The sequence below is a fragment of the Dama dama genome, chromosome X (assembly GCF_033118175.1).
Source record: "Dama dama isolate Ldn47 chromosome X, ASM3311817v1, whole genome shotgun sequence".
NCBI classification, from domain to species: Eukaryota; Metazoa; Chordata; class Mammalia; order Artiodactyla; family Cervidae; genus Dama; species Dama dama.
This window is the reverse complement of record NC_083714.1, coordinates 91,174,856-91,191,171: the sequence shown is the minus strand read 5'-3', so window position 1 is coordinate 91,191,171 and position 16,316 is coordinate 91,174,856. Positions and strand designations below refer to the sequence as shown.

Genomic DNA, 16,316 nt, shown 5'->3' with positions numbered 1-16,316 from the left:
CTATGGCTGATTCATGTTGATGTTTGGTAGAAACCAACACAATACTGTAAAGCAATTATCCTTCAATTAAAAATAAATAAATTTTTAAAAAATTAATGAGAAGATTGTTTCATAGTTTTGTAAAGCTCCTTAATGGCTGACTTAACAGAAATAGCTAGATTCTTGTATTTTCTTCTGCATCCAATCTTATTACAATATCACACATCATGTAGCCTCTGAAAAACTGTCTTAGTCTTTTCATAAAACTAGTTTTGACAGGCAGATCCCCTAAAAGGTTGTCAGTTTGTTCAAGAATATAAAAGAGCATAATGAAGGACAAATCTGGAAAGTAAATTTCATTTGCCCTGGTTTAAACCTGAGTCTAAAATAAAGCTCTGTAATGTATTAAAATAGATCAAAGTTATCTTGATTTTTTGATGGGCTAGCTTCCTTAGTTTACTAAATAATGGTTTCACTTATAAAAGTTTATTCTTTGCCTTGTATGCAATCTACCTAGATAGCAGATTTTGTGTATTACCAGAATAATTTTTTGATCTTTATTATCTTTGTTATATCTTTACTTTTGATCATTTAATGACAAAAAAATTAAGAAAAAAGTTTTCTCATTTATTGAAGAGCTAAAGTTCTTTAGAATTGTTTTATTTTCTATGCTTATTTGTAAATGTGTTATTGTCATTTTGCTTAAATGGGTAACCAAGTACTGTTTCTCAGGTGCCCACAACTGTATTTTAATCAAGTGCCCAACTGCCTCTAATAATTCTTGATTTTGCCCTGAAAAGTCACATCCCAAATACAGAAAACATAAAACAATGTTTTCAGGATATCTTCTAAACCTAAAATTATCTTTGAGATTTCTAAAAGGGCCCCTGGAAAACTGCAAAAATTCATTCTTTCTCCTCATAGAGAGAGAAATATAAGAAGTAATTAGGTTTGTTTGATGGGTTACTATTGCTAAGAGTTGCATGAGAAGAGTTTCAAAATCAGAAGAGATGCTTAGCCTTCTCTATGTTAAATTTTTATAGGTAAAATATTATTAATACAAAAATTTCAGAAATTTTACATTTTATGGGCAGTTCCTGGAGATTTCTGACTGTCTTCTCTTTTCCTAGTATATTTTTACCTTCAGATAAACATAAATCATACATTTTTTGAATAATTTTCAAAAATGGATAGAATATGTAGATAGGGGATAGAGGATGCCAACAACACTATAAACCAATTACAAGTAACAGATGTTATATATAATACTCCATCCAACAACAGCAGAAAACACTTTATGCTCAAGTGCTAATGGAATATTCTCCAGTAGAGACCATATATCTGGCTACAAAAATAAGTCTCAATAAATTTAATAAGACTAAAATCACATAGAGTATATTCTCTGACCATAATGGAATGAAGCTAGAAATCCATAACAGAAAGAAAACTGGAAAAGTCACAAGTATGTGGAAATTAAACAACAAGCAATGAGCTGAAGGAAAAAAAAATCATGAGAACTTAAAAAAATACCTAGAGATGGTTGGTAACAAAAAGAAAACATAATGAAATTTATGGGATGTAGTAAAGGCAGTACTGAAAGGAAAGCTTGTAACTATAAATATCCATAAAGGAAGAAAACTGTTAAAGCAATACCACTTTAAACCATTAGGAACTAGAAAAAAGAGCAAAACAAATTCAAAGCTACTAGAGGAGCAAAATAATAAAGAGCAGAGAAAAATGAAATAGAGGATAGAAAAATAGAAAAAAATCAATGAAACCAACAATTTGAAGAGATTAAAAAAATTGACAAAATTTTAGCTACACTGACAATAAGAGAAGATTCATGATTAGAATCAGATCCTAGTAATTCAAAGAGAGGCTTCAAAAGAGGGGACATTATAACTGACCTTACAGAAATATAAAGGATTGCAAAAGATTACTATGAACTATTGTATGCTAACAAATTAGATTTCCTAGATGAAACAACAAATTCTTTTCTTTAATTTTTCCCTTAGTTTTAATCTAATGTCCTTTTTCTTTTTAAAAAATTTATTTTTAACTGGGGGATAACTGCTTTACAATTTACAATGTTGTGTTGGTTTCTGCCACACAACAACGTGAATCAGCCAAAAGTATACCTATATTCCCTCCCTCTTGAACCTCCTTCCCACCACTCACCCCATCCAACCCCTCTAGGTTGTCACAGAGCACCAGGCTGAGCTCCGTGTTACACAGCAACTTTCCACTATCTTTTTTTATATATGGTAATGTATATGTTTCAATGATACTCTCTCAATTCATCCAATGCGCTACTTTCCCCACTGTGTCCACAAGTCTGTTCATAGAGAATAGACATAGAGTCGGCATCTCTATCCCTGCCTTGCAAATAGGTTCATCAGTACCATTTTTCTAAATTTCATATATATGCATTAATGTATGATATTTTTCTCTGACTTACCTTGTATAACAGGCATTAGAGTTCACCCACCTCACCTCAGAACTGACTCAAATTCGTTCCTTTTTATGGCTGAGTAATATTCCACACACCCCTTTCATGGATCACAGCCTTGTCAGAGTGAAAGAGCTTGTGTAACTCAATGAAGCTATTAGCCATTCCCTGCAGGACTACCCAAGATAAATGGGTCATAGTGAAGAGTTCTGACAAAACATGGTCTCCTGGAGGAGGAAATAGCAACCCACTCCAGTATTCTTGCCTAGAGAACCCCATGAACAGTATGAAAAGGCAAAAGGATGGGACACTGGAAGATGAGCTGCCCAGGTCAGAAGGTGTCCAATGAGGTACTGGGGAAGAGTGGAGGGCAATTACTAATAGCTCTAGAAAGAATGAAGTGGCTGGGCCAAAGTGCAAACAATGTTCAGTGTCCGGTGTCTGGTGGTGAAGGTAAAGTCTGATGCTGTAAAGCACAATATTGTGTAGGAACCTGGAACGTTAGGCCCATGAATCAAGGTAAATTAGACATGGTCAAGCAGGAGATGGCAAGATTGAACATCAACGTCTTAGGAATCAGTGAACTAAAATAGACGAGAATGGGAGAATTTAATTCAGGTGATCATTATATCTACTACTGTAGGCAAGAATCCCTTAGAAGAAATGAAGTAGGCCTCATAGTCAACAAGAGTCCAAAATGCAATACTGGGTGCAATCTCAAAAATGACAGAATGATCTCTGTTCGTTTCCAAGGCAAACCACTCAATATCACAGTAATCCAAGTATATGCCTCAAACGCTAATGCTTAAGAAGCTGAAGTTGAACAGTTCTATGATGACTTATAAGACCTTCTAGAACTAACGCCAAAAATGATGTCCTTTTCATCACAGGGGATTAGAATGCAAAAGGAGGAAATAAAGAGATTCCTGGAATAACAGGCAAGTTTGGCCTTGGAGTACAAAATCAAGCAGGGCAAAGGCTAACAGAGTTTTGCTGAGAGAACACACTGGTCACAGCAAACACCCTCTTCCAACAACACAAGAGATGACTCTACATATGGACATCACCAGATGGTCAATACCGAAATGAGATTGATTATGTTCTTTGTAGTCAAAGATGGAGAAGCTCTATATAGTCAGCAAAAACAAGACCTGGAGCTGACTATGGCTCAGATCATGAACTCCTTATTGCAAAATTCAGGCTAAATTGAAGAAAGAAAGGGAAACCACTAGGCTGTTCAGGTATGACCTAAATCAAATCCTTAATGATTATACAATGGGGATGATGAATAGATTCAAGTGATTAGATTTGGTAGGCAGAGTGCCTGAAGAACTATAGATGGAGGTTCAAAAACATTGTACAAGGGGCAGTGACCAAAAACATTCCAAAAAAAAGAAATGCAATTAGGCAAAGTAGCTTTCTGAGAAGGCTTTACAAATAGCTGAGGAAAGAAGAGAAGAGAAAGGCAAGGGAGAAAGGGAAAGATATACCCAATTGAATGCAGAGTTTCAAGAAACAGCAAGGAGAAATAAGAAGGCCTTCTTAAATGAACAATGCAAAGAAATAGAGGAAAATAATAGACTGGAAACAGCTCTTCAATAAAGTTGGAGCTATCAAGGGAACATTTCATGCAAGAATGGGCATGGTAAAGGACGTAGACGGTAAGGACCTAACAGAAGAAGAGATTAAGAAGAGGTGGCAAGAATACACAGAATAAGTATACAAAAAAGGCCCTAATGACCCAGATAACCACAAAATTGTGGTCACTCACCTAGAGCCAGACATCCTGGAGTGTGAAGTCAAGTGGGCCTTAGGAAGCATCACTACGAAAAAAGCTAGTGGAAGTGATGGAATTCCAGCTATTTCAAATCCTAAAAGATAATGTTGTTAAGTGATGCACTCAATATGCCAGCAAATTTGGAAAACTCAGCAGTGGCCAGGACTGGAAAAGGTTGGCTTTCATTCCAATCCCAGAGAAGGGCAATGCCAAAGAATGTTCACACTACTGTACAATTGCACTCATTTCACATGCTAGCAATGTTATGTTCAAAATCCTTCAAGCTAAGCTTTAACAGTATGTGAAGAGAGAACTTAAAGATGTATGTACAAGCTGGGTTTCAAAGAGGCAGAGGAACCAGAGATCAAATTGCCAACGTTCATTAGATCATGGAGGAGGCACGGGAGTTCCAGAAAAATATCTACTTCTGATTCATTGACTATACTAAAGCCTTTGTGAATCACAACAAACTGTGGAAAATTCTAAAAGACATGGGAATACCAGACTACCTTACCTGTCTCCTGAGAAACCTGTATGTGGGTCAAGAAGCAACAGTTAGAACCAGACATGGAACAACTGATTGGTTCAAAATTGTTAAAGGAGTATGACAAGGCTGTATATTGTCACCTTGCTTATTTAACTTCTAAGCAGAGTACATCATGCAAAATGCCAGGCTGAATGAATCACAAGCTGGAACTAAGACTGCCGGAGGAAATATCAACAACCTCAGATATGCAGATGATACTACTCTAATGGCAGAAAATGTGTAACAACTGAAGAGCCTTCTGATGAAGGTGAAAGTGAGTGAAAAAGCTGGCTTAAAACTCAACATTCAAAAAACTAAGATCATGACATCTGGTCCCATCTCTTCATGGCAAATAGAAGGAGAAAAAGTCTAAGCAGTGACAAATTTTATTTTCTTGGGCTCTAAAATCACTGTGGATGGTGACTGTAACCATGAAATTAAAAGACATTTGTTCCTTGGAAGGAGAGCTATGACAAACCTAGATAGTGTATTAAAAAGTAGTGACATCACTTTGCCAACAAAGGTCCATATAGTCAAAGCTAGGGTTTTTCCAGTAGTCATGTATGGATGTGAAAGCTGGACCATAAAAAAGGCTGAGTGCAGAAGAACTGATGCTTTTGAATTGTGGTGCTGAAGAATACTCTTTAGAGCCCACTGGACTGTAAGATCAAACCACTCAATCCTAAAGTCAACCTGAACATTCATTAGAAGGTCTGTTGCTGAAGCTGAAGCTCCAATACTCTGGCCACCTAATCAAAGAGCCGACTCACTGGAAAAGATCCTAATGCCAGCAAAGACTGAAGGCAAAAGGAGAAGGGGGCAACAGAAGATGAGATGGTTAGATAGCATCACTGACTCATTGACATGAATTTGATCAAACTCCAGGAGACAATGAAAGACAGGGGAGCCTGGTGTGCTGTATGCTGTAGTCCATGGGGATGAGGAGTCGAACACTACTGAGCAACTGAAAAACCACAACAAATAATCCATCATCCTTGGAGCTATGAGTGGTCTTCTTTGGCATATAATTCTTTTCATATATTGCTGGATTTTTTCCAGCTTCATTGAGATGTATTTGACATATAACATTATGTATATTTAAGGTGTACAATGTCATGACTTTATACATGTATATATTGTGAAATGATTACCAAAATAAGGCTAGTTAACATATCCATTACTTCGCATAGTTGCCATTTGTGTTTGTGTGTGTGTGGGGTGAGAACATTTAAGATTTACTCTTTTGGCAACTTTCAGTATTGTTAACTACAGTCACCATGGTGTACATTAGGTCTCTCAAAACTTATTCATCCTATATCTAGAAGTTTGTACCCTTTGACCACCATCACATGTTCCCCCATACCCCTGCTCCTGGCAACCAACAATCTTCTCTGTTTCTATGAGATTTTTTTTTTTTTAAGATTCCACATATAAGTTAGGTCATACAGTATTTGTGTTTTTCTGTCTTATTTCACTCAGCATAATATCCTCCAGGTATTCATCCATGTTGTTACAAATGGCAGGGTTTCTTTCTTTTATAAGGCCAAACAGTTCATTGTGTGTGTGTGTGCATACATATACATATATATATATATACACACACACACACATATATGTATGTCATATTTTCTTTATTCATTCATCCTTCAATGAATACTTAGACTATTTCCATGTCTTAACTATTGTGAGATATGAACACGGGGATGCAGATGCCTTTTTGCAATAGTGATTTCATTTCCTTTAGATATATACTCAGTACTGGGGGTTTTGGAGATGGTTGCTCTATTTTTGCTTTTTTGAGGAATGTGTACATTGTTTTCCATAGTGGCTGTACCAGTTTACATTCCCATCAACAGCACAAAAGAATTCCCTTTTCTCCACATCTCCTTTGTCTTTTCAATGATAGCCATTCTTTTAAACAGTTTTAGGTTCACAGCAAAATTGAGTGGAAAGTATAGAGAATTCCCATATATACCCTATCCCCCACTGCACACAACTTCTCCCACTATTGACATCCTGCACCATACTGGTACATTTGTTACAATCAGTGAATCTACATTAACACATCATTTTTACCCAAATTCCATGTTACATTAGGATTCACTCTTGGCATTGTACATTCTACAGATTTTGGCAAATGTATAATAACATGTATACACCACTGTAGTATCATACAGAATAGTTCCACTGCCCTAAAAGTTTCCTGTGTTTTATCTATTTATTCCTCCCTCCTCAATTCATGCTGACAACCAAAGATCTTTTTATTGTCTTCATAGTTTTGTCTTTTTTGTAATGTCATATAGTTGGAATCATATAGTATGCGGCCTTTTCAGATTGGCTTCTTTTTTTTTTTTTAATTTTTAATTTTTTATTTTTTTATTATTATTATTTTTTTTTTCCAGTGGGTTTTGTCATACATTGATATGAATCAGCCATGGATTTACATGTATTCCCAATCCCGATAAACTTAGTAATATGCATTTGAGTTTCCTTCATGTCCTTTCATAGTTTAATAGCTCATTTCCTCTTAGTTCTGAACAATATTTCATTGTTTGGACATCCCACAGTTTATTTGACTATTCACCTACTGAATGATATCTTGGTCGCTTCCAAGTTTTAGTAATTGTGACTAAAGTTGCTATAAACATCCATCTGTAGGTCTTTTCATGGACATAAGTTTTCCATTTATTTGTATAATTAACAGGGAGCACCTCTGCTGGATTGTATAGCAAGAGTATGTTTAGTTTTGTAAGAAATTGCCAAGCTGTCCTTCAAAGTGGCTATACCATGTTGCATTCCTGTCAGCAATGAATGAGAATTCCTGTTGTTCCACATATTCACCAGCATTTGGTGTTGTCAGTGTTTTGAATTTTTGTCATTGTAATAAGTGTGTAGTGGTATCTCATTGTTTTAAATTTGTAAGTCTCTAATGACAAAGATAGATATAGCTATATAAACGGAATCTATCTGTGTTCCTAGAATGAAGAAACTGATTTTCAGTAGACAGCCAGCATTCTGACATACTTTTTAAATAAAAGGCACTAAAGGTATGAATTTCACTCTGAGCACTACTTTAGTAATTTAGATTCTGTTATGAGGTATTCTAAGTATCATTTTCTAGATATTTCATATTGCTGCTGCTGTTGTTTAGTCACTAAGCCAAGTCCAACTCTTTTGCAACTCAATGAACTGTAGCCTGCCAGGTTCCTCTATCCATGGAATTTTCCAGGCAAGAATACTGGAGTGGGGTTGCCATTTCCTTCTCCAGGGGATCTTCCCAACACAGGGATCAAATCCAAGTCTCCTGCATTGGCAGGCAGTCTTTACCATTGAGCCAGCAGGGAAGCCCAGATATTCATTCCATAGTTACTTTTGTTTTTTTAAATGTTCAAGTGGTAAAGGATTCTGTTTCCTAATTCCATTATTAATTTCTAGTTTTATTGCATTGTGAAGCATTGTGGTCAGATAATGCTATCTGTTTTACTTTTATGTTTTAGAATTTATTCAGGTTTTTTTTTTCATTCATGTTTTTCTTGTGATTAATTCTGTAAATGTTCAAAGGGCACGTGAAAAGAAAATTAGTTTTCTGTTATCAGGCTATAAAGTATATTTTCAGGCTATCTGGTTTATTTGTATTAAATTTTCCATATTGAGTAAGTTATTCAGGTATTTTCTCACCTTTCTTTTTATTGTTTTCATTCTTCTAAATGCCTGCCATAGATTGAGATAGGTGAATTAAATTTTATATGTTTATGTTCTTATAATTCCTATAGTTTGATATAAACATTCATCAAAGATATCATGAATATACACATAAAATGAGAGCCCAATAATTTTTAAATATTAGGAAACCAAATTCACCATTTTTAAAAATAATAATACACCATGACCAAATGGATAATTCCAGAAATCCAGTGATGACTTAATTTTAGGAAATCTATTATTATTATAATTTAATATATTAATACTTCAAAAGAGAAAAACCATGTGATGATCTCTGCTGCTACTGCTGCTGCTGCTAAGTCACTTCAGGCGTGTCCAACTCTGTGCGACCCCATAGACAGCAGCCCACCAGGCTCCCCTGTCCCTGGGATTCTCCAGGCAAGAACACTGGAGTGGATTGCCATTTCCTTCTCTAATGCATGAAAGTGAAAAGTCAAAGTGAAGTCACTCAGTCATGTCCGACTCTTAGTGACCCCATGGACTGCAGCCTACCAGGCTCCTCTGTCCGTAGGATTTTCCAGGCAAGAGTACTGGAGTGGGCTGCCATTGCCTTCTCCACTGATGATCTCTAGAGAAGCTTAAAAGGCATGTAATTTGGGACTTCCCTGGTGGCACAGTGGATTAGACTCCACCTGCCTATGTAGCAGACACAAGTTCAATACCTGGTCTGGGAAGATCCCAAATGCCACAGAGCAGTTAAGCCTGTGCCCCACAACTACTGAGCCTGAGCTCTAGAGCCCATGGGCAGCAACTATTGAGCCTGAGTGCTGCAAGTACTGAAGCCCATGCACCCTAAAGCCCGCATACTGCAACTACTAAGCCTGTGTGTTGCAACAACTGAAACCTGCACACCTATAGCCTGCGCTCCGCATCAAGAGAAGCTACTGAAACAAGAGCCTGTGTACTGTAACAAAGAGTAGCCTCCGCTTATCACAACTAGAGAAAGCCCGTGCAAAGCAATAAAGATCCAGTGTAGCCAAAAATAAATAAATTAATTCATTAATAAAAAATAAAAGGCATGAAATTCAATTCAGTATGTATAGATTTTTTAAAAATTCTAACTAAAACAGGAATAGATGGACACAATAAAATCTATCTAATAATACCATCCTTAATTAGGAAACCATAGCAAGCTACTATATACTTCAAATGGTTTACTACTACACAGATTATTTCATTACAAAATGCTAACAGTATCTGATATTATTGTGGTTTGGAAGATTCTGTATCCTACATTTAGTCAAAGTCAAAATTTGTTTAAATTAGATATCAAATCCAGTGACCTAAGAGCAATAAAGTCATATTGAACAATGATGGTCCTATTTTTATACTCAATACTACAATGTAAATCAAGATAAAATATATTCTTCGGACTTCCCCTGGTGGTCCAGTGGCTAAGACTCTTTGCTTCCAGTGCACGGGGCTCAGGTTTGATCTCTTGTCAGGGAACTAGATCCCATATGCCACAACTGATGATCCTGCATGCTGCAACTAAGACTTGGCACAACCAAGTAAATAAATAAATATTAAAAAAAAATATTCTTACTCTAAGTAGCGTGTCAAAGATTTAAAATACAAAATACAAACATAGAGTGGGGAAAAGCTAGTTCTTAAAGGATCATTTGGCTGGTTATCAAGTATTTCAGTGGCACAAATTTCTGTTGATAAAAGACTAGGTTATTCAGATCCGAAACCCCCTTTATAACCATGTTATCATACTCCCAGTCCCACTGTACCTGTTGTTTTCAGGAGATTCCAGACGTCTCTGCATTTACATATCAGATCAAGTGCACGATTTAGTAAGCAGGTCTGTTTGGTAAGAAAGTAAAGAGAAAATTAGTCTCAACCAAACAAAACTTTAAGCAAATAAAAATCATATCATTAAAAGCAGTAAAAAATTAAACTAGAAAAATGGAAGTATAAACTGAATATTTTTGGATTTATATATAAATATTAGCCTCTATTTTTTTTTCTTTCCTTTTCTCCCCCTAGTTTCATTGAGGTACAATTGACATAACAGCACTGTTTAAGATGCATAGCATAATCACTTAACTTACAGGAAATTGAGGATTAAACAGAAAATCTTGAGTATTATCAATTTTTTAAAATAATCTAGGACAGAAGAAAATTGCTTCCAGAATGGTGATATGAGGAGATCTATAGATCCTCTTCCCAGCAAAAGTGCCACAACTGGTGAAAATGATAAAACATGATCATGTAAAGTCTCAGAAAACTGCCCTAACGGCATATATTAATAGCCAATGGGGAAACATCTATTCCAGGAAATCTACTAAAGTCTCAGTAAGAACAGTGAGTACCTGTAGCAGTTGAGCCATGATCTGGCCAACTCCGTTCCCCAGTTCAGTATGATGTAAGTGCACTTTAGGTGGGTATAACCAAGAAGATAGGGCTCACTATATCCTCAGCTTCCAGGCTAGGGATGACCATAAGGGACATGTTGCCAGGACTTCTCATTCCCCTCTCCAAGATCTGTATTGCATGAATTCTATTATGTGCTGTGCTTAGTTGCTCAATCATGTGTGACTCTTTGCGACCCTATGGACTGTAGCCTGCCAGGCTCCTCTCTTATGGGGACTCTCCAGGCAAGAATACTAGAATGAGTAGCCTATCCCTTCTCCAGGGGAACTTTCTGACCCAGGAATTGAACCAGGGTCTCCTGCATTGCAGTCAGATTCTTTACCAGCTGAGCTACCAGGGAAGCCCGAGTTCTATCATAAACAACCACAATTAAGAAGCCTGGCACTCTCTTCTTCTACCCAGTCCCCCCAAGCACTGCAAGTTGAAAATACTGTGTCACAATTGCCCTCACCTCAGCTTCCGTATAAGAGAGTTTCCATGCTGGAAGAGGCAAGCCAAGAATGTTAGGGACTACGACTTTTGCTAGACCCTGACTTACAGAGCTGTACTGTCACTCTGATACAAATGGGTCATGGTCCCTGCCTCTAGCTCCAAAGTAGTGTATAGAGTTTCTGCTCAGGAGGAGAGGAAAGTCACTAGAAGAGTGAGCTCTGTAGTCACCCTAAGGAGACTGACATTTATTCAAATAGAACTTGGGGAAGTTCAAGTCTAAAGGCACTATAAAAAAAAGTGAAGATTTTGGTGTGGGCAATTAAGAGGAAGCTGGTAACTCAGTGATAATCACAAGCTAAACAGTAGAATACAAGTTTACAGAGAGAACTAAGGGGAAAAGAAAGCTAAGATTACTTACCCCTTCAAAGGGGCCTTACATTAATTGGATCAGACTGTGGAGCAATTTATACCAGAGTATTTTCAAACGTGCATGTGCACGCGCACGCGCGCGCACACACACACACACACACACACACACACACACACACACACACCAGTCACCTAGTAATTCATCAAGACTTACACCTGTGTATGATACCAATAGAAGACCACTCAGAAGCTTAACAGGGTGATCATGGAAAGAGATACTCAAAAATAACCCTGCTAAAACTACTTTCATTCCTTTCCAGGGGAGGGGTCATGGTGACTGCAAAGGCAAAGACTGTGATCTCTGAGGAATAACATTAGAAGCTCTATACTACTATACAGCTGCAGAAATAAGACTGCACTGAACTAGCCCAGACAAGTCATTAATCAAACAAACAAGCACATATTAACAAGTCCCAGAGAGGGAGAATCAATACCCAAATATGTTTCAAAATACTATGCAAAATGTTCAGTTTTCAACAAAGAATTATAAAATATGAAAAGAAACAACAAAGTATGACCCATACACAGGAATAAAGTAGGCAAGAGGAACTGACTTTTGAAAGGTCCAATATTGGAACTTAGCAGACACAGGTTTCAAAGCAGTTGTTTCAAATATGTGAAAACAATTAGACACTTACAAAAGCAAGGCAAGATGACAATGTCAGGAAATATAGAATATTGATTAAAAAGGCAGTGGGATAACATATTCAATGTGATGAAAGAAAATAGGCAACCGAGAATCTAACACCCAGCAAAATTATCTCTCAGAACTGAAAGCAAAATAAAGAAATTCCCAGATTAAAAAAAGTTGCATCTTTTTGCTAGCAGAACCATTTATAAAAATGCTAAGAGAAGTTCTTCAGGCTGAAAGCAAGTGACACTGATAGCAATTTGAATACAAATGAAAAAACAAAGTGCGGTGATAATATATTTCTTCTTTCTTATTTTAAAATACTGTGTAAAACTATGTGTAGTTTATTTTTATACCTAAAAGATATACATAGACCATTTCATCAACCCAAGAAGAAAATACATTCTTTCTCAAGCACACATGGCACTTTATCCAGGACAGACCATATGTCAGACCACAACATAAACTTCAAATACATTTAAAATAACTTGAAGTCAGACAAAGTATGTACTCTGTCTACAGTGGAACAAGATTAGTTCTTCTACAGGAATTAAGGTCTCTATCCAGGTGGAGGATGATAACTTTAGGCTGAGGACAAGCATGTGAACCCCAGACTGGTTGGAACCAGAAGGCTGATATCAGACTGAGATGATGACCCTTCTATTACTTCACCACTAGCTAATCAGAGAAGAGCTACGCACTCTGCAGTGCCACGTCCCCAAATGTTGCCTATAAAAACTTCCCTGAAACCCACTGGGGAATTCAGGTCTTCTGAGCACGAGCCACTCATTCTTCTTGTAAAGAAGAATGGCCCTTGTAATAAGGGCATGGCCCTTGTAACAAGCCTTTCTCTGCTCCAAACCCTGACATTTCAGTTTGTTTGGAATGAATTTCAGTTTGACAACACCCTTACTTATGAAGAAGCAAAACGGTTCTTTTGGTTTTGCTCTTAGGCTTGCAGATTTTTTTTTCATCTTCTTTTACTATGGAAAAGTTTCTAAAAAGAGGTTCCTTTACTACTCAGGACAAAGACATTATATTCTTTATCTCTAGTAACTAGCAGAGTGCTTGGTACTCACATGTTTTTTTGAGTTGAACTCAACAAAGGAAAAGAAAGGAAAGAAAATATGTTGGCAGAGATCTATTGAGAGCTTGTTTCAGATGTGAAGAATCATATAAAAGAACATATTAACAGAAGGAACAGAATAAGCAGCAAGAAGGATTTTGTACCAACTGGAAAGAAAAGAAGCTGGCAAGTATGGGAAATTAGGATGTTTTCTTTGGCTAGGTAAGAGAAAAAAGCAGAGATCTAGAAGTTAAAATCATACAAACATGTTAGAAGTCCAATTTGGTGACAACTTCCCTAGCTTGAAAGAAGGAAGGTAAAGAACTAAACACAAATCAGTGAATACTCTGGTATATGGGAAAGTGAGATATTGATGTTGGTATCTCCTTAAAAGGTGTAAGGTTTAAGTTGAGAGTGGAATTTAGGCAAAAGTAGATATTTTGTTTTCTTGTTGTTAAAACTGAGTTAATGTGGATCACAATAAACTGTGGAAAATTACGAAAGAGATGGGAATACCAGACCACCTGACCTGCCTCTTGAGAAGCCTGTATGCAGGTCAGGAAGCAACAGTTAGAACTGGACATGGAACAACAGACTGGTTCCAAATAAGAATAGAAGTACGTCAAGGCTGTATATTGTCACCCTGCTTGCTGGGAAGCCTGGCATGCTGCAGTCCATGGGGTTACAAAGAGTCGGACATGACTGAGTGACTGAACTGAACTGAACTGAATGATAAAATATTCAAGAATGTGGGTCAAAGAAAACAAATGCAATTGAGTGACAATAAATAGTTCAGTAAATGCTGTTGAGGTTGATCATAGCTTTTCTTCCAAGGAGCAAGCATCTTTTAATTTCATGACTGCAGTCACCATCAGCAGTGATTTTGGAGCCCAAGAAAATAAAGTCTGTCACTGTTTCCATTGTTTCCCTATCTATTTGCCATGAAGTGATGGGACTGGATGCCATAATCTTAGTTTTTTGAATGCTGAGTTTTAAGCCAACTTTTTCACTCTCGTTTTTCACTTTCATCAAGAGGCTCTTTAGTTCTTCACTTTCTGCCATAAGGGTGGTGTCATCTGCGTATCTGAAGTGAAGTTGCTCAGTTGTATGTAACTCTTCGCAATCCCATGGACTATAGCCTACCAGGCTCCTCTGCCCATGGGATTTCCTAGCCAAGAATACTGGAGTGGGTCAACATTTCCTTCTCCAAGGGACCTTCCCAACCCAGGGATCGAACCCAGATCTCCCTCACTGCAGGCAGCTGAGGTTACTGATATTTCTCCCAGCAATCTCGATTCTAGCTTGTGCTTCATCCAGCCCAGCATTTTGCATGATGTACTCTGCATATAAATGAAATATCAGGGTGACAATATACAGCCTGATGTACTCCTTTCCCAATTTGGAACCAGTCTGTGAAAATAAACAAGTCAGCTAAATAATTCCAGATGGCTAACAAAATTGTGGAAATGGAACTTCCCTGGTGGTCCAGTGGTTAAGAATTTGCCCTGCAATGCAGGGAATGTGGTTTGATCCCTCGTTGGGGAATTGAGGTCCCACATGCTGAAGAGCAACTAAGTGTGTGTGCCACAACTACTGAAGTGCATGCCACACCTAGAGAGTTCATGCACCACAACGAAAGATCCTGTATGTTGCAATTAAGACCCAACACAGCCAAATGGAAAAAAAATGCTGTGGAAGTAAACGTGTTTCCTTAGAGAATGTGTGAAAGGAAAACAGAAGTAGAACAAACAACCTACGGACCACTTGTGATCACAGGGAGATGATGAAGATAAAGAATATTTAAAAGCAGATTCACAAAGAGTGGTCCATGGCAAGGGGCGTTTTAAAAGAAGAGGCTAAGCCAAATATGACCTTTCCTTAAAAAGGAATTACAAATCTTTGAAATCAAGATATTGCCAGAATGGAGGAAAAGATTCTAAAAAGAGAATCAAAAAGAATTGCAAGAAGGAAGGCAAACATACCAAACAGCACACTGAATGCTTATATTTTCTTTAAAGGTTGCACATTACCTGTTCCAAAGCTGTTGAAGCTTTTCTCCCTTGCTGTAGATCAACTGCAGCTGCCATGAGTAAACATGTTTTCTGTGCAATCAGAATTACTTGATCGGAAGGACAAAACTGGGACAGCTGATAAGAAATAATCAGAACATCAATGAATAGGGAGAATTCTGCCAGGTGAACACAAACAATCAGAATGAAAATCAGCAACATCCTGTCTGAATGACAAAATTCAGCTGGAAAACCACATCTCACCTTAAAAATGATATAGGTTATAACACTGATTTATGGTTTTAATTTTATATTACTTTCCATTTTTTAGCACTTTTCGAGAGATTAAAAAGCTTCATTTCTTCACAATTTTCCTGTCTTTCCCAGTGACAAGTACTGTCATTTGGCCCTGTATCTTTATCTAGTGATTTACTTCTTGGCTTATGTTGTAATTTCTAAGTGATTTTTCCCCTGGCAAATAGATTTTCCCTTTGTACTGAATAGAGCTGAAATTAGTACCTATATTGTTGATGGCTGAAAGACAATGTCAAATCTTGACAGGCATTAGGATAACCTCATCATTAAACCTTGTACTCTAGCTTTAGAAAAAAATCTCCCATGGGGTGTGCTTAGAGGAGGGGGCCTGAAGAAATGGCTCCTCTGTTTGTAACACACCCAACAGGAATCTGGGTTCATTGTGACAAGGGGCACAAAACTTGTGGCCTTTCTATGAACAAATATCCAAACACATGCTCCTCTGTAGCTCCACAGGGTTGCTGGTAGGACCAGTGGGGCTCAATACTGGAAGAAAACCTACAGTATTTAATGGAGAAGTTTGCCACCTAGAGCTGGTGAAGTATACACATGAGTGGGCCATGGATGGTCTCATAAAGACTTTTAACCTCTCTTTCCAAGG

The 16,316-nt window shown here is 37.3% G+C and overlaps 1 protein-coding gene and 1 non-coding gene across 2 annotated transcripts in view; one reads left to right on the top strand and one right to left on the bottom strand.

Annotated features, from left to right (window-relative positions):
- Window positions 1–16,316, bottom strand: part of TEX11 (testis expressed 11) — a 265,819-nt gene that overhangs the window by 60,519 nt on the left and 188,984 nt on the right. The window contains exons 23-24 of the mRNA XM_061137613.1: window positions 15,422–15,538; window positions 10,191–10,263 (exon numbers count right to left, since the gene is read on the bottom strand). Coding sequence (XP_060993596.1) covers window positions 10,191–10,263; window positions 15,422–15,538 — 190 coding nt within the window. The remainder of the gene's footprint in view (window positions 1–10,190; window positions 10,264–15,421; window positions 15,539–16,316) is intronic.
- On the top strand, window positions 16,021–16,151 carry LOC133053346 (small nucleolar RNA SNORA11). Its single transcript, XR_009692259.1, has one exon. It is a non-coding gene; the product is annotated as a small nucleolar RNA SNORA11 (small nucleolar RNA).